Genomic DNA, 18,274 nt, shown 5'->3' with positions numbered 1-18,274 from the left:
TCTTCCCCAGTGTACTCAGGAGCACCTGCTACGCTGATTTTGTGTTATGTTTTCATACTCATTTCTGTGTCATTGCATGACTCCCCGAGTTTTACTGTTTTCTCTCTCTGACCGTCTCATTTTGACGACAGCGCAGGCTCAGACTCTAGTGGACAGGTTGGGAGACCCTTAAGTGTGTATGAGGCACTGCCATAGTTTTGAGGCCCGCCAGTGGTAAGAGGTAGCTGCGAAAAGTGGCTCTGCCATCGGCAGCCAGGTGCTTTCCTCACTTTGTCTGTCTACTGTCCTCACAGAGGTCTGAACTCCCTGAGGCCACATTCACCACACAAGCGCAGCCACAACATCTTAGTCTAGAGCACACGGGTAAGGCAGGCCCAGCCTTACTCCACCAATCACACTCTACGCTATGAGTAGAATATGAGGCACTCAGCAGGGATATCCTAACAGCAGGGCCACTGTAATTATGAGTCAGGGAGGGTCACATAAAGTGGAAGGGTTGAGTGAATTATGCGTCAAGAAAAAGCAAATTATGTGGCACATTTTGTGACAGTATAACTTCATTTTGTCATTTTTAAACTTGTTAACACTTTTTGGGCATTAGTTGCACCTCATTAGTACTAGTTAAACACCCGAATATAGCATCAAACTACAGAAAGTTGGTCAGTCAACCTTTTCAAAGGACTTTCAACTGCCTGGCAACATGTGTTGCTGCGTTTTTACTAACTTTTGAACCGTTTGAGCTAGAAACAATTTTTTTTCTTAAACTCTGGAGATTATGAGGCATATGTTGGATTATGCAACAAATGCAGCAAATACACAATTTATGTGAAAATCACCGCACAATTGCATAATTCCAGTGCCCTGCCTATCAGTCACATGGATGTAAACTTTCCTCTGTTTGGCTATCTATACCATCCCTGAGTTGCATGAGAAACCTGTAATGTTACGGCAATGCGGGCAAGTGCCCAGAACGAGTTGCTCTAACCCTCAATGAGTAAGACTCGGAAGGGCTGTATGATAATTTCTACTCATGGATACATCTTACATATGCCTGCTTGTTGCGCCTCCTCCCTGCTCTGGACTACAGTGGTGACTACACATGGATTCAGCCCCTCTCCTCGTAGCATTCACGCTTCCTAACTCATCTGGATATCCCCCTCTGTACTGACTTATGTCTAACACTTCATTTCCATTCTTTTTCTGTTTGTGTTATCTTTCTTGATAAAGGCAACTTATTAAAACAAAAATCATCCATTGATGTCCACCATTTTATGTCAGAGCTGTGCCTATGTTAAAATATACTCTTTTATTCAAATTTGAATATTCTTTCTGCTTAGTAATGTATTTAACAGCAACTGATCTAGGCAGTCCATCACTATAATCCAATAATTATTTGAAAAGATTTTGCCTCAATCTTGTTATTGTGTCAGAGCGCTCTATAAAGTCTGAGGTCTCCTGGCGCTTCTGACTAAATTATAAGATTGAGGGGGGGTGGGGGTAGAGGGTACTCAGAAGGATCTAGAAAAGAGCAGAGTCTACAGGTGTTGTCTAGATGTGACAGTTCACCTAGAAGAGAGTGCCAAAGGGACGGTGCAGGAAAAGGAAGCCCGCGTCTTGTCCTACTGAGCCCTGGGATGCAGAGGAGCTTCAGACTAGAACAGAGAGTGTGAGCTGGATAGGTACAGTGGCTGGAGCACCATGTGCAATGCATAGTGCATGGGCGTCCGCAGGGGGCAGGGCCGGCTTTAGCGCTGGTGGCACCCAGTGCGACAATGTTAGTTTGCGCCCCCAATTACCACCTCCACCACAGATTCTCTTACTAGCACCCTTTAACAGTGACCAAGTCTCCATAACCACTCTCTCTCAGATGCATTGAATTCATTATATAGCGCTACTCATACCTTTAACGTATGATGAGCTCATTGCATCACACACACATTACACTGACAATCAATCATACTTGTGTAAATCAGTGTATAGGAAATATTACATAAGCCAAAGGACTAAAAGTGTAGGAGTCACACGTCATCCATACTGGTAGGCAGTATAGTTTAGGAGTGCTTGGTCTGGACAAGGACAAACTTAGAGTAAAAAAAGAAACAGCATAGTTCGGAGTTTTCTTTAATAATAAGAATCCATTTCTACCCAAATTAACCGTTTTTTCAACATTAATCAATGTTCTATACTTAGCAGAGTGTATGCACTTCTATGATGAAAGTTAATGCATTACTCTTCTATATTAGGACTTTAAGTTATAAATTGAAAGTAACAAAAGGATGGCTCTTTTAAAAACAGTAACCTGCTGATCTATTTACATTAAATGCACTCTGTAATCTACTTGGTACACGTTCTTTGCAGTAGGCATATTAACCCTCTGTACTACCTTCACATAAGTCAAAAACCTCAACTACACAAAACTCTGATCTCTGGCCAGGAAGAACATTAATCACAGGATTTATTTAATTGCAGGAGGAAAGGAATGGGCAGCAGGTGCTTTTAAAATCATAATTAATTTGTAAACGCGGCGCCCCAAGGAAGTCAGCACCCGGTGCGATGGCACCGGTCGTACCGCTCTAGAGTAGGCTCTGGCGGGGGGGTAAGGAGGGGCGCTCCAGGGGGGGCAAGCACCCCTCCTTGCCCCCCATGCGGATGCCCATGTTTGGATGCGTTGTAGTCGTTTGATGAGCTCGGTCGGGGCTCCCGCATAGACGGCGTTTCCATAGTCAAGTCTGCTGCTGAAGAGGGCCTGGGTGACTGTCTTTCTTGTATCTGTCGGGATCCATCTGTAGATCTTGCGGAGCATGCAGAGGGTGTTGAAGCAGGAGGAGGAGATGGCGTTGACTTGCTTGGTCATTGAGAGCGTTGAGTCGAGGATGATTCCCAGGTTGCGTGCGTGGTCGGTGGGTGTTGGGCTGCCCCCAGTGCCGTCGGCCACCAGGAGTCGTCCCAGGCTGTAGGGTTGGAGCTGAGGATAAGGACCTCCGTCTTGTTCGAGTTCAGCTTCAGACGGCTGGTCTTCATCCACTCGGCAACGGCCTTCATTCCTTCGTGGTGGTTGGCTTTGGCAGTGAAGGGATCCTTGGTGAGGGAGAGGATCAGCTGCGTGTGGTCAGCATAGGAGATTATGTTGAGGTTGTGCTGTCGGGCTACGTGTTTGAGCGGGGCCATGTAAATGTTGAATAGCGTTGGGCTGAGGGAGGATCCCTGGGGTACACTGCAGATGATCTTGGAGGCTTTGGAAAGGAATGGGGGGAGGCAGACGCTCTGGGTTCTGCCGGAGAGGAAGGAGGTGGTCCAATCCAGAGCCTTGTCTCGGATCCCTGGGCGGGAAGGCGTGCGCATAGTGTGCGGTGGCAGACAGTGTCGAAGGTGGCAGAGAGGTCTAGGTGGATGAGTGCTGCGGTCTCGCCATTGTCCAGCAGGGTCCTGATGTCGTTGGTGGCGGCGATGAGGGCAGTCTCAGTGCTGTGGTTGCTGGGGAACCCTGACTGGGAAGGGTCCAGGATTCTGTTTTCTTCGAGGTATCGGGTTAGCTGTCTGTTGACGTTTTTCTCGATGACCTTGGCCGGGAAGGGGAGCAGAGAGGTGGGCCGGAAGTTCTTGAGGTCTCTTGGGTCTGCCTTAGGTTTTTTGAGTAGGGCATTGATCTCTGCGTTTTCCAGATCTCTGGGAAGGTAGCGGTCTCGAGGGAGAGATTGATGACGTTGCGCAGGTGGGGTGCGATGGAGCTGCTTGCTCTGTTGAAGACGTGGTGCGGGAATGGGTCTGACGGAGAGCCGGAGTGGATTAAGCGCATGGTCTTGATGGTGTCATCGATACTCACGGTGGCCTAGATGTCTGCTATCTTGCAGTAGAAGAAGGTGGCGAGGGAGTCGCACAGGGCTTGCGACGGTGGGATGTCGTTGGTTTTTGAGCTGGGGTTGGAGATTTCCTTCACGATGTTGAAGAACTCCTTGCTATTGTGTGTGTTGTTGTCGAGGCGGTCTTTGGAGGAGGTACTCTTGGCCGCCCTGATGAGATGGTGGTGGTTGTGGATGACGTCCTTGTGTGCTGCGTGGCTGTCCGGAGTTTGTTCACTGTGCCATTTCTTCTCTAGTTTCTGGCAGGCTTGCTTGGAGGCTCGGAGTTCTGCGGTGAACCAGCTGGCCCTCTTGCTGGTGTCTCTGTGTGGGGGGTTTCTTCAGCGGGGCGAGGGTGTTGGCGCAGTCCTCGATCCAGCGTCTGAGGCTGTGGGCAGCGTTGTCGGTGTTGGAGGGTTCGGTGGGTGGGCTGAGAGCGAGGTTTGCTTGTAGTTTGTCTTCTAGGATGATTTTGCTCCAGCAGGGGCGGGGAAGCTGTTGAGTGCGGTGGTGTGTGGTGGGTTTCTGGAAGGCGAAGTGGATGCAGGGGTGGTCAGTCCAGAGGAGTTCGGTGGTGTGGCTGATGGAGACGTACAGGCTTGAGGAGAAGACTAGGTCGAGCGTGTGGCCGGTGGAGTGGGTGGGCGTTGTAACGAGTTGCTTCAGTCCAAGGTTGGCTTGGTTATCGATCATGGTTGTGGAGTTGTTGTTGTTGTTGTTCTCAAGGTGAAAGTTCAGGTCTCCGAGGAGGATGTAGTCTGTGGACTTCAGGGCGTGCGTGCTGAACTGGGAGCGGGGTCCAGGGGTCGGTAGATGAGGGTGCCGTGCCTCTGAGGGTGGAATTAGGGTCTGTGTGGATCTGGAAATGCATGTGTTCGTCGGTGCTAGTCGAGACCCTGATGCTGTTCTTGTGGATGATGGCGATTCCTCCTCCGACTCTGTTGGTGCGGTCTCTGCGGGTGATCTTGTAGCCATCTGGGATAGCTATGGCGATGTCGGGTGCGGAGGAGTCGTTAAACCAGGTATCTGTCAGGAAGGCGACATCCGGGGATGTTGTGTCGAGCAGGTCCCAGAGCTCGACGGCATGCTTGCGTGCGGAGCGGGTGTTCAGTAGAATGCATCAGAGGAGGTTGGGGTCTTTCTTGGTGGGTGGTTTATTGGCTCTGAGGCTGGTGTCGCTGCAGTTCCGGCAGATGAAGGGGCCGTGTGTGCGTTTTGGGGTGGCCTTGAAGCAGGTGTGGCTCGGTCTGGAGTTGAGAGAGTGCTGGCGTCGTAGTGGCGGCGTTCATCGTGGCGGGTGCGGGGGCCAGGGGTTCTGACGCTGGGTCCGGTTCAGGCACGGACAGGCGCAGATGGGCTCGCCAAAGGCGCGCCAGTGGCACGGTCGGGCAACGGCTGGCATATATGGGAAGGTGGGAGGGAGGAGCAGCTGGGAGGCGGGAGGCGGGTGCAGAGAATGGGCAGTGGGCAGTCAGGGGGGCGGGGCCGCAGGGAACGCAGCAGGGAGGGCGGTGAGGGACAACAAAGGTAACAGAAGGAAAAGGGCACAAAAAACAGGTGGAACAGAAGGCAAACACGGCACAGAAACGAGGGAAAAACGAGAGGCACAAGAGGGCAGACGGGCACAAAAAACGAGTGGAATGGAGGACAGAAGGGCACAAAAAATGAGTGGAACAAAAGGCAAAAGGAGCACAAAAAACGAGTGGAACAGAGGGCAGAAAGGCACAAAAAACAAGGGTAAAACGAGTGGAACAGAGGGCAGAAAGGTACCAAAAACGAGGGAAAAACGAGTGGAACAGAGGGCAGAAGGGCACAAAAAAACGAGTGGAACAGAGGGCAGAAGGGCACGAAAAATGAGTGGAATAGAAGGCAAAAGGAGCACACAAAAGCAAGTGAAACAGAGGGCAGAAAGGCACAAAAAATGAGGGGAAAACGAGTGGAACAGAGGGCAGAAAGGCACAAAAAACGAGGGAAAAACAAGTGGCATAGAGGGCAGAAGGGCACAAAAAAAGTGGAACAGAGGGCAGAAGAGCACAAAAAACGAGGGAAAAACGAGTGGCACAGAGGGCGGAAGGGCACAAAAAAACGAGTGGAACAGAAGGCAGAAAGGCACAAAAATGAGGGAAAAACGAGTGGCACAGAGGGTAGAAGGGCACAAAACGAGGGAAAAACGAATCGAACTGAGGGCAGAAAGGCGCAAAAAATGAGGGAATAACGAGTGGAACAGAAGGCAGAAAGGCACAAAAAACGAGGAGAAAACAAGTGGAACAGAGGGCAGAAAGGCACAAAAAACAAGGGAAAAAAGAGTGGCACAGAGGGCAGAAGGGCACAAAAAAACGAGTGGAACAGAGGTAGAATACAGAGTACAGAAATACAGGGGCAGCTAAGAATAGAAGGCAGAACGGGCAGAGAGGCACGGGGGCAGCAAGGGGAACAGAAGGAAAAACCAGGCAGAGAGAGCAAGGGCACAGCGAGGGGAACAGAGGGAAGAAATGGGGGCACGGACCACGTACAGGCAGCGGGGGAAGACAGACAACAGCAGTCACAGACACAACAATGAAAATACTGGCAATACAATAAAAGCAATAAAGCGGAGAATGAACAAACCTACCTACGGCCTACCACTGACCACCAGGAATGAGGCGCAGGTGGTAGCCTGCGGGTGGTGGAGGGCCTCCAACTTTCTCAACAGCGGCAGCTGGGGCAGGGAGGCACAGGCGGTGCTGTGCGGAGGGGGAGCGACCTACCTGGTGGGTTCAAGGGTCGCTGCGACCCTGCAACCGGTCACTGACAACCTGAACACAGCGGCCTTGTCAAACCATCCCTGTTTAGCACCAGTCAGATTTAACACAAAATGCAAGATCATCTCCATTTGAAGCTAAGATTCCCCAAAAAAGCATGTCATAGGCAAGAAAGGAAATGGAGACAGCACTATGCTTTTACAGAAAAAGAAATATACAAACGCACCGTGGCCTCCTAAAAAAAGAAATGATTTTTAAAGAGAAAACCAGATATTACACTCACAAAATATAATCTGCAAAAAATTCCTCTAAAGAACTTTTTGTGTTACCGTACAGAAATTAAGAAAGCCCCTGGACAACGTAAATAAAATGATTAATCAAACCATTTGCAATTCGCTGTCTACTTTCTTTTAGGTACACACAGTTTTTATTCTTTTCTCAACCAATTCCATGAATCACACTGAAAACTTAATTGATCTTCAACCCAAGCAGGACGAACCCCTGGCCACTTTATCTACCTTTCGGAGTTTTCCTCAGAACAAGTCTCAACCCCTGTACTCCTAAAAAAATACACCTGGTAGAGGAAATCGACTCTGAACACCTAGCCAATATCTTTAATCTTATGCTTAGCTCAGGGAAATTTCCAAGCAAATGGAAATCAGCATTTAACCTTCCTCTCCTCAAAAAGTCCAATTTATATGGTCAATCTCAAGTCTGTAAAGATTATCAAAAAGGCCATCACAGCTGGCCTCCCACATTAAGGAGGATAACCATGTAGACCCCTTCCAGTTTGGCTTAAGAAGCCACCATAGTACAGAGCTTGCCCTGATAAGTGCGGCAGAGAAAATTAGACAGATGCTAGATTTCGGTGGAAATGCGGCTCTGATTCTTTTAAACATATTGACTGCATTCAACAAAGCCTATCTACTTGTTAAATAATTTTTGTTAGACCGGAAACAATTTGTGGCCTTAGAAAATGTTAAGTCTTCCTCCTTCACTTTCCCTGTGGTGTCCGCTCATCGTTAAGTCCGACCCTTTTTAATGTGTACAAGGCTCCACTAACCAAACTGATAAGGTCATTCGGATTCTCTGTGGTAACCTATGCAGATGATACTCAAATTGTGGTCTCTGTGTTAACCAACCCTGTAGACACAGCCAGGCACTTTCATAACTGTATGAAGGAAATAGGAAATTGGATAGTCCAGAATTGCCTGACAGGGAATTCAGGGAAACAGAAGTTCTGCTCTTTGGGAAAGACACATCTTTCTGGTTCCCCAGTTGGGGGCCGACTGAACTTGGAGTACTCCCTACCCTGGTCACTAAAGTTAAAATCCTGGGAGTGGTTTTTGACAACCAACTCACGGACCACATAAATTCCATCACCTCAGCCTCTTTCTTTATCATGAAACTCAGAGGTATTTTTTTCCCTTTATACCAAAAGACTTGCAGAAACAGTCATATCATCATTAGTGCTTTCTAGGATTGATTATGGTAATGCTCCTTTTTAGGTCTCGCCTAGGCAGCGCTTGCGCTGTCTATTTGAGACATACTGCATGCAGGATACGTGAAAAAGAAACAATTGATGGACGGAATGCTGAACAATGCAAACATTCACCCCCAGTCAACACGGAAGACCTGACCTAGCAGTTCGGGCTGGACTGTTCCCATAGGGAACAGGTCAAGACTGATTTGCATATGGCTGGTTTCAAACTGGAATGGCGTGGCGTGCAAAAAAAACGATGGGGGTAAATATTTGATTAATTCAGCACTCCGTCCATCATCAGTTCTTTTTGCATTCAGGATATGGGCATGAAGCTCTGAAAACTTTTCACCCATCTTTTTAATTGGCGCCTGTCCCTTTCCTTTGTAAATAGTGGCTTTTCATTGGTCAATAGGCTTAGTAGTCCCTCCTTATTACCTCTCTTCTTGTAACCTCCCATGAGGACACACCCAATTAAATGTTTTGTTACTCGGTATGTTAAAGGGGTTTTCCCCTGCCTGCTTTTGCAGGCAGGAAACGCTCTACCGCAATTTTTTGTTTTTTGTTTATCTAGCACGGCTCAGCACTAATAATGGTGGCCACACTTTTCTTTTGTTCCTTGCGATCGCCCAACGTGGCCACATGCCTTTTTTAAAAGGTATGTACTTTTTGTTTTTTACAATGGTGGCACCTACGCTTTAGTTTTAATCATTTAAAGCTAAAACACGCTTGCCGAGATTGCTTCAAAACTAAAGAAATAGGAAAAAATTTGAACTTTTTTCTATTTCTTTACTTTTGAAGCAATCGCTGCACCTGCACTTTAGCTTAAGATGTTTAAAGCCTAAGCACAGGTGCTGCCATTGTAACAAAAGTAAACAAGTAGAAAAACAAAAGCTTGCAGACGCTATTTTATTTCTATATGCTTACTTTTGTTACAATTGCGGCACCCGTATTTAGCTTTAAACATGTTAAGCTAAAGTGCGGTGCCACGATTGCTTTAAAAGCAAAGACTATTTCTTTACATTTGTAGTAATCACAGCACCCGCGCTTGAGTTTACGATGTTTACAACTAAAGCACAAGTGCCACAAAGGTCTCATATTTGCAAGAGTTTGAGCTAGTGGCATTTCAAATGACAATCTCTTTTATTTATGTGATTAGAAAACCTGCAAGCTGTGTTTATACAATGCTTGCCAGTTTGCAAATCACGTGAATAAAAGGTATTATCATTTACAGAGCCAATTGCTCAAACTCTTGCAAATGCGAGACCTATTGCATTGCAAATGCTTGTTGTTAATATTAGAAAAAAATGTCTTAACAAATTGCAGATCTTGCAAAATTCTGCTGTCCGTCTACTTTTAGGCACCCTAAAAGGGAATCCTCTGCATCTCTCTCCCTTCTCCATCGGCTTCCCCTAAAGAAACAAATCAAATTTAGGTCTCTCTGTATTTCCTTTAGAGCACTCCATGGAGAAGGACCAGCTTTATTTAGGCAAGCTTTCTTTTCCCAGATCACTTTGCTCCGCTACAGCTTTCAATCAGGTTGTCCCTAGGTTCAGGGAAGCACAATGGGGAGGAAGAAGTGCTTTTGGATGGACCTCTCGACTTTGGAACTCGTTGCCACTTGCACTGAAGAAGGAAACTAATCTGCTTATTTTCAGGAAGGCCATTCAAACATAGCTGTTTAAACACTAATTTGAGCTGAGCCACCTCTTCACATCAGTCGGCTTCTTCCCTGTCTTGAGTCCTGCGCCTAGACACCTTTGGGTATTAGTGTGTGTTTTCAAATCTTTCCTTCATTTCAAAGAGAAGTGGGTCGGTGCAGTCACCGAGGTTCTGTGATGGGTGTAGCCTGGCTTGGGCTGCCTGTCCCACGTGCTTCCTGAGCAGTAGGAGACAAGTGTGCTTATGTATTGCTGTGGATTGTGGCCCACCTCTTCCAAAGAAAGTGGCAGGTATAATTTGGGGTGAGTAATCCGCTTTTTCCCTCCACAGGTCTGCAGGATGCCCTACACAGCTGGAGACAAGCACGCTTATGCAGAGCAGTGAATTGTGCCTCATCTCCTCCAAAGAAGGTGCCAAGTGCAATATGGGGCAAGAAATCAATTTTAGCCCTTCACATGGTCTTGGGTTTGACGTGTTCCTACTCAACATTACTGAAATATTGGAGTTAGTTGGCTGCACGGATGGACCATTTAGGGGGAACTCCCCAGAGCAGCTTGGCAGAGTTGGAGTAAACTGAATGGAAGAAACAAGGCATCCCAGAGAGTGCTTGAAGAGGGTGCATGGTGACTCAGGGGGCCTTGGGATGCCACATGGAAGGGTCCCTGGCAAAAGAGGTGAGGGATGATGATGCGGCACAGCACCCGCCACCCAGTATTTATGGGCTACACGGTCAGTGAACGGATCACTGGTGGCAGCCAGGGGCGTTTGTTGCATGTGGGGGCGGAAGGGGCGGTGCCCTGCCACACAAAAGAAAGGAGGAGAGATCGAGAAGAAGAATGAAACACACGAGCATCTCAGTGAAAGGAATAGCTGCCCCATCAGGTTTGAGCTGTGTGTTATTATCTTGGCAGGCATTGACACTGCGCGTGTGCTGAGCGAGATTCTCACTCGCCCCTGAGGCACGAGTGAAAGTCCTTGCATCAACGAAGAGGAGCTTTCCTCTTGTCAGCGCTGGTGGTTTTATCTGACCTAGGGTGATTTGTTTGTGGCCGAGGGCGAGGCCAACTCAACTCCATAGGTTTCGATGATCTGGTGGCAGCACAGACAAGCACATTCAAGGCAGCAGTGGGTGGTGCAGGCTTTGAAAAAAGTCTTAGGGCCATATGTAGGTAGCTAAATACTGGTCGATAATGGCTTAAATTCGGTAAATTTGCCGTTACCGACCGGTATTTAGGCATTTGAGATGTAGGAGGCTAAATTTAAGGATTCAGTAAATACCGATTCTTCATTACCGAATTCTAAATTACCGAATCGGTATTTACCGAATCCTTATTTACCGATTTGGTAAATAAGAAACGGTAAAAATTAGAATAGAGATGTAGGTAACTTCGAAAATACCGAATTTCATGAAATTCGGTATTTAAGAGTCAGTAATTACCATGGATTGAAAGATGGTGCTAACCAGGTGCAGGCCATAAAACAGGCCCCAAAATGCAACAGTGAGATCAGAATGGTGGCTTTCTATGTGATAGCAAGGCGGCTACAGGCAGCAGGAGAGAGGCACTGGAGACAAGAGGAGTAAGTCTACAGACAGCGGATCATACTCTTCCAACTTACTGAGGCAGAGATTCATGAAAGTTACAGGCTACACCCCCACACCATCCTGGACTTGATAAGGGACCTGCACCCACTCCTGGAGCACCCAACACCAAGGGCACATGCCATACCACCACATGTGCAGGTGCTCTGTAGCCTACACCTGCTTGCATCTGGCAGTTACCAGGGGGTGTTAGCTGCGATAGGTGGGGTGTGCCAAAGCTGCCTGTCCCGTTTCTTCAGGAAGTTCCTGCAGGCCATGATGCAGAGAATGCATCATTACATCAGCTTCCCTGACACACATGCGGAACTGCTGAAGACCAAGACTGACTTTTACCAAATGGCACAGTTCCCACATGTGATCGGCTGCATTGATGGCACACACATCCCAATCTGCCCACCTGCAGCCTCTGAGTACATCTACAGGAACAGAAAGTCCACACACTCAATAAATGTGCAGGTAATCTGTGATGCTGCCGACATAATCACAGACATCGTGGCCAAATCCCAAGAAGCACCCACGACTCCTACATCTTCCAGAACAGTGTGATATACACAAGCCTGACAGCGGGGGAATTCGTAAAAGGATACCTGCTAGGTAAAACACAGTGACACACCCTGATAGACACTGCAGATGTAGGTGTTGTTGTGCATGTGATTAATGGATCTCTTTTCCACATAGGCGATAGAGTATATGCCGTCCGCTCGTTCATCCTGACACCCTACCTGAACCCATCAACCCAGAGTGAGAGACGATACAACGTGGCACACAAATCTACTCGCAACCTTGTGGAGCGCACCTTTGGGCTGTTAAAAAGCAGGTTCCGCTGCCTCCACAAAAGCAGAGGCGCACGTCAGTACTCACCCCTCATCTGCTGTAAAATCATTGCAACTTGCGCAATGCTGCACAACCTTGCCACTAAGTAAGGAACAGCAGTAGAATTAACAGATATTGAGGATGACGATGATGAATTTGCACACCCTGAGCACAACACAGCAGGAGTGGCGTAAGCAACAGATGGGAGACAGAGACGGGCAGAGATCACACGCAACTGTTTCTAAGTAAGTAAGGAGACACAGCCAGTTGTAGTATGTACACAACGTAGTTTAACTTTTTTGCACTACGCCAGTACACAAAGGCCCAAATATGCCAGTCCAATTGTAGCCATCCATTATGGAAGTCCTGGGTTACTTCACCCATTCCAGGGGAGGGCATGTGGGCAGCATCAGTGTTAGCGGGCACGCCTACCGGTGCTGGATGCATTTGGCTGGCTGTCCTCACTGGCTGTGTAGGCAGTGGCAGCCCCATGGAGCCTGCTGCTCCTCTGGGTGTCAGTAATAGGGGGGGTATGCTGCTCCTACTGGTGCTCTCCTCGCTCTTCCCCACATCTAGAGCAACAGTATTTGCCGACTGAGCAGTCAGCAGCACCTCAACTGCACTTGGCCCCTCAAGGCCCCTAGAGACTTCACTGCTGCTGTGTGCCAGTCCCTCCTGCATGTTAATGCAGCGCTTTCAAAGCAGGGAAGTGGTAGTGGCTAGGCGGTTCACTGCCCTTGTGTGTTGTTCTGACCTCTGCCTCCCCTTCCTTCCTCTGCCTCTCCTTCCGCCTTGTTGCCCTGTCCTCATCCAGCTTGCTGCACAAGAGCAGCACAGACTGGGACATGTCCCGCATGCCTGCATCCATCTATCTCATTTCCTCCGCCATTGAGCTGATGCCCTTATTAATGTTTTTCACATTTTCATTCAGGTGCATCATCTGTCGTTGGACAGACTGGATGTCCTTCCCCTGCATGCGCTGCACCTTGACCATACTAGCCTCTAGTCCGCTGAAGACACCAGGACCCTCGCCATGTTGGTATTGACTGCTGTCTCTGGCCTGGTGGTGTCTGGTACCTGTGTGGGCCCCCTCGACGGTGGACTGCTGATTGGCATTGCTGTCCTCAACTGCCACGGTTGATTTATCACCCCCCACTGTGTCTCCTGCAGAAGACTCCATATCCCTGAGTGTGGCAACGATGCGCCTCTTGTTTTTTTTGCACTGCAGGTGTTGTTGCAGCCGGTGATGCTACCAGTTCAGGTGAAGACAGGAGTAGTGGTGAGCCAAACCGCTCTGGGGAGGCCAGTAGCTGTGGTGATGCTGGAAGGTCTTGGGAGGCTGGCTGTGCTGTTGATGCAGCAGTTTCCTGTGTGGTTTGCCCTGCACTGGTACTCGCCTCCTGTGTGTCCTCCCTCCGTGGTGCACTACCTTCCTTGTCCTTGGGATGCTTGCGAGATGTCTCGCCTGTGGACAGAAAATGGTACATTAACACTGTGGTCCTGCAGCCCTGCTTATACAATTAAATTCTCATTTCTGAAACACTGTCGCTATTGCCTCAGCTTGCTCATCACTGATGTGTGTCACATGCCTTGTGTCATGAATCTGTACCTGGAATTCCAAATTCCGTGGGAGCGTCTGGCCGAAGGATTGAAGCTTAATTCCCAACTCCCCTACACCACTGACCCAGAGGACTCTGGACTCAGAGATGAGGGGGAAAGGGGAAGTGGAAGAAAAAACAGAGAGACTGCCACACTGATGTCTTCACCTCAATTCTTCTGCAAAGAGACTATTACTACAGTTCTTGTAAATCCTGACTTAGAGACTTAGATTTTGGAATTCCTGCTCTGCCTCTTTACCTCACTCTGTGTGGGCAATTGCTTCTCTCTTAGTATTCGGGATGAAATAATGGAAACTCAAAAGATAATTCAGTTATCTTATTCTCCAAGGAAATGTCTCTTTAGCCTGCTACTGGAACTCTTCACTAAAGGTGGTAAGCAAAAATATATATATATATATATTTTCATCTACTATGAGGTAGCTGTCAGGCTTTCTCTTACTGTAGAACGATTTGACTCCAGAAGGGCAAGTGGGGAGTTAACTGAATTCTTGTAAGAAGCGCTAATTAGTACAGTCAAAAGGGCTCTAACAAAATTGAACTAATGTCTCAAGCCTCTAATTCAAACAACAAATAAAGTCTCTGTAAGTCCCTATGGATGCAGTTCACATGAGGCTCAAAGCACGGAAGAGTGGACAAGTTGAAACACCAGCACCCCAAATTCTAAGTTGAACGCAGGAATTCACTCAAAGCATAAGCGGTAAGAAAATGGGTGGATCTTACCAGCTTCAGAACGATACCCAGATGAAGTTCTTGACAGGAAACTTCGGACTACATGAAGTCTTTCAGGAAACTGCTCCGCAGACAGAAAGGGACTCGAGCTGCATACTGAAACGGGGTGAAGAGAATACCGCCAATAAAGGCGGTTGAAAAAGGGAGCACGAGAAGGCTGCCGTCTCCCGGGAAATTTCAGTTGAAGTGCGCAGCGGCTTAATTGCTCGCGCACCAAATGTCCACCTGCGCGCGCGGGAGGTCAAAACACTAGAACGCTAACCCGCAGCATGATTAAGGGAAACAGGAAGATCTAAACTCTCTTAGCAAGGTAACGGGCAACTAACTGGCTCCAACCCAGGTATGGAAACATTCTGTTTAATCTCTTCTTCATTTTGCAGAACGGGTAGAAAGGGGCTGAGGATAAAATCTGGACAGGGATTTGCCCATTCCTGACACCTTGTTGTTTGGTGTGCTGTCTGACATGGTAGGTGTTTTAATGACTACATCTCCCATAATGCATTGCTGGTGTATACTAAAACCTGTACTGGAGTGGGGTTAACACTACCACGTTGGGGAAGGGGAAAGGGAAGGGGAAGGGGTGGGGGTGATTCCTGTGTATGCTTATTACCTTTTCTGGTGGCAGTTCGGGCTGAGCTGTCTGCATCCCCAATCCCACAGATGCTGTCTGGTTCAATGGTGGACTCCACCAGCTCAGTCAGGGCAGATGCCCTGTTCCTCCCTCCTCCTGTCAGGTTTTCTTGTTTGTGGAGCTAAGCCATCTTTCGCTTTGTCAAGTTCCGGAGGTCATACCACCTCTTCTTCAGGTCGTCAATGTCCTGTGGCGCCACTCCAATGGCATTAACCTTTGTCTGTATTGCCAGCCAAATCTTCCTTTTGGCAGATTCTGCCACCTGCAGGGACTGCTTCCCAAACAACTGGTGGTGTTCCTTGACTACCTCCTCCACGAGGACCTGCAGCTCCATGATGCTGAATTTAACCGTCCTCTGTCTCTCTACACCTTCCCTGTCAGTGTCTTTGCTTGCCATTTTGAAGGTTTCCAGGATTAAGTTTCCCAGTGGCTCAAGGGCTCTGCTCTGCTCTCCCAGCCTCTCCAGCAGCTTCTGATTGAGTGCACCTGCATGGGTGTGGCCACTTCCTGGTTGGGAGGAGGGGTGGTTGCACCGAATTGGCTGCTTCCTTAATTGTTTCTATTTTTGAATTACCGATTCGATATTTACCGAATCGGTATTTACAGATACGGATGTTACCGAATCAGTATTTACCGATCGGTGTTGGGGATTCGGTATTTATTTACCAAATTATACCGATTCGGTAATTTTTACTGATTTTTTACCTACATCCCAAATACTGATTTCTTATTATCAATTTGGTAAAATTCGTTAAAAATCGGTATTTGGGATTAACCTACATATGGCCCTTGGTCTCCACCCTCCTTTGCTTTCTCTTCGCTGTTGGTTGAGCTTTGGGAGGGGGGGGTGGAGGAGTCCATCAAGGAGATGGACTCACCAAGTACTCCCCAACCCTTCCTAACATCCAATCAAAAGTGAGTAGCTGCTTACCAGACGCCGAAATTAGAACTACTCCCTGCTTCAGGGAATGCTTCACACGGTTGTGCACTTAGACAGTCACTCTCTCATGCAGTGAGTGCTCCCCTACTGCTGTATGCTGTCAAATCTATTACTCATCCTCCTGTGCCGTCTCAGGCTCCTCCCATCAGCAGTCTTCTCCTGTGCCTCTCTAGTCAGCTCCCTTGAACCTCCACACGTGACACTCCTCTCTGCACACCAGTCTACTTATCTGTTCCCTTGAATACGACTGTAGTCCCTCAGCACTCTATTTCTGCTCTCTCGCAGCACGTATTTCAAGCACTTACTCTGCAGTCGTATTTGCATGGATATCCCCCAGCTTTGTCCCCCGCACTGTTCACCAATGAGTGCACTGCGCCCCACACTGTCCCAACCCACTCACCCTTACATGCCCTCTTGCCTCCTTCGCTGTGTCTCACCTGCCTCCCTCTGTGCCCTCTCTCATTGTTTATTTATTTTTTTGGAATTTTTATTGCGCAAACAATTACCCTGAGGTGTCTCGGCGCATGTGTAAGCTAGCAGGATCGCAATAATAAAGTTCACTGATTAAACAGCCATGTCTTTTAGAGCCTCCGAAAGCTCACCCTCACAGCCTCCTCACGTAACCACGTCTTCCCTCACCTGTCTCTTCATTGTATTCTCCTGTGGCTTCTAGGTGTTACTTTACCAGTCTTCTCTTGGCCCTACCTGAATGAGGTTTATATTGTTTCAGGAAACAATTATTTTGAAGCTTCTAAACTGAAAATGAAATTATTTTGCCTATTTTTATATTTCATTAATGGCAGCATTTCTTCAGTATTTTTATTATCACCAAATGTGAAGGAGATTTAAAAAAAAAAAAATTTGTTCAAAGGCAAAAATAGAAAATGACAGTGTTTTACAAAAAAGCTACCTTTTCACGTTTTAAAAGAACATAAATACCGTGGTGTAAAATAATTTACTCTTTTGTAAATAAAAATATGAGTTCTGAAGATTTAACAAGAAAAGACATTTTACAGTCTTTTTTATTAAAATCTAGAAATAATATTGTTTAAAATTAAAAAATATTTAAAACGTTTCAGTTTCAAGTACACTATATATATAAATAAATTGCCATTTTTTCCTCATTTCATCAGTCTTGACATATCATACGCTAATGCACTTATTCAATAACAAAGCTCAGCAATACTGCTTGCCAATGCTTGTCAATATTACACCCCCTTTGAAATGTTATCTCTCTGGTAAGTAACCTGTCTAAATTTTCTTAACCTAGGACAAAAGTGCATATGGGTCGTCATACTGGGTGAAAGAAACACATTCACAGAAGGCAAAGGAAATGGCATGACCATGCAATGGGACATAAAAAACGTAATTTCTCAGTACAAATTAAAAAGATGAGTCACAGACGAGGGCTACTCTTAAGAGTACTGGCAAATCAGGAGTTTCAGCACTTCCTGTATTTTGAACACTTGAAAGTGAGAGCACTGTCACTAGTACTTTTTATAAACTAAAGTGCAGCACTTACTGCACTGGACGAATAGTCAATTAGTGATCTGTGAAAGGACGTGTGCTGCAGGTGTGGCGAGGCTCTGATTTATGCACCCTTGAGTGCCTTTGCAGACACCGCTGGAAATTGCAATGTTCTCTGAACAGAAATGATGGTCTCCCTGCAGGAACTATTAGGAAGACAAATCACAAAGAATAAGAGGAGCCCACAAGCTGTTACACCGACCTTTACTCCGAAGGGGTTCTTGACTCACCTAGATCCACCTCGAAACTCTGCGTGAGTTTCAGGTCATTAAACCAGCCTGGGATCTCCACGCGACAGCAGTAGGTCCCTGCGTCTGAAGTTCCCACATCTTCAATGGTCAGAGACACGTCCCCGCCTGGGATGTCCCCTTTCATCCGGTATCTGGTGGATCTAAGTTGTGTCACCTTCCAGCCATCTGTGTTTAGGATTTTATTGTTGCACCCTGAATAAGGGCAGTGCCCATGACCCCAGCACATGGAGGTGACATCACTCCATGCCCTAACGGGGTAAGTACAGGATAGGGTGATGGATTGGCCCACAGTTCCTCGCACTGCTGACTGTACCACAGGAGAGCCTGTGCCTGTAAAGAGACCAAGAGTATTGTATTTTATTGCATTGTTATTATTCATAAAGCGCACATATGCAAAAAGCTTCTTGGCGCTAAAATAAAACAGATAAAGAGTGAATTAATG

At 47.3% G+C, this 18,274-nt stretch overlaps 1 protein-coding gene across 1 annotated transcript in view; it reads right to left on the bottom strand.

Annotated features, from left to right (window-relative positions):
* The window catches only part of LOC147702566 (hepatitis A virus cellular receptor 2 homolog), a 117,023-nt gene extending 98,950 nt beyond the window's left edge, over positions 1–18,073 (bottom strand). Inside the window, exon 1 of the mRNA XM_086929421.1 lies at positions 17,812–18,073. Within this exon, the coding sequence (XP_086785547.1) occupies positions 17,812–18,058 (247 nt within the window). The 5' untranslated portion in view covers positions 18,059–18,073. The remainder of the gene's footprint in view (positions 1–17,811) is intronic.
* Between the last annotated feature and the right edge of the window lie 201 nt (positions 18,074–18,274).

This window comes from Lissotriton vulgaris, chromosome 7, assembly GCF_964263255.1.
Source record: "Lissotriton vulgaris chromosome 7, aLisVul1.2, whole genome shotgun sequence".
Lineage (NCBI taxonomy): Eukaryota > Metazoa > Chordata > Amphibia > Caudata > Salamandridae > Lissotriton > Lissotriton vulgaris.
The sequence above is the reverse complement of the archived record's forward strand: the minus strand, read 5'-3'. Positions and strand labels throughout refer to the sequence as shown.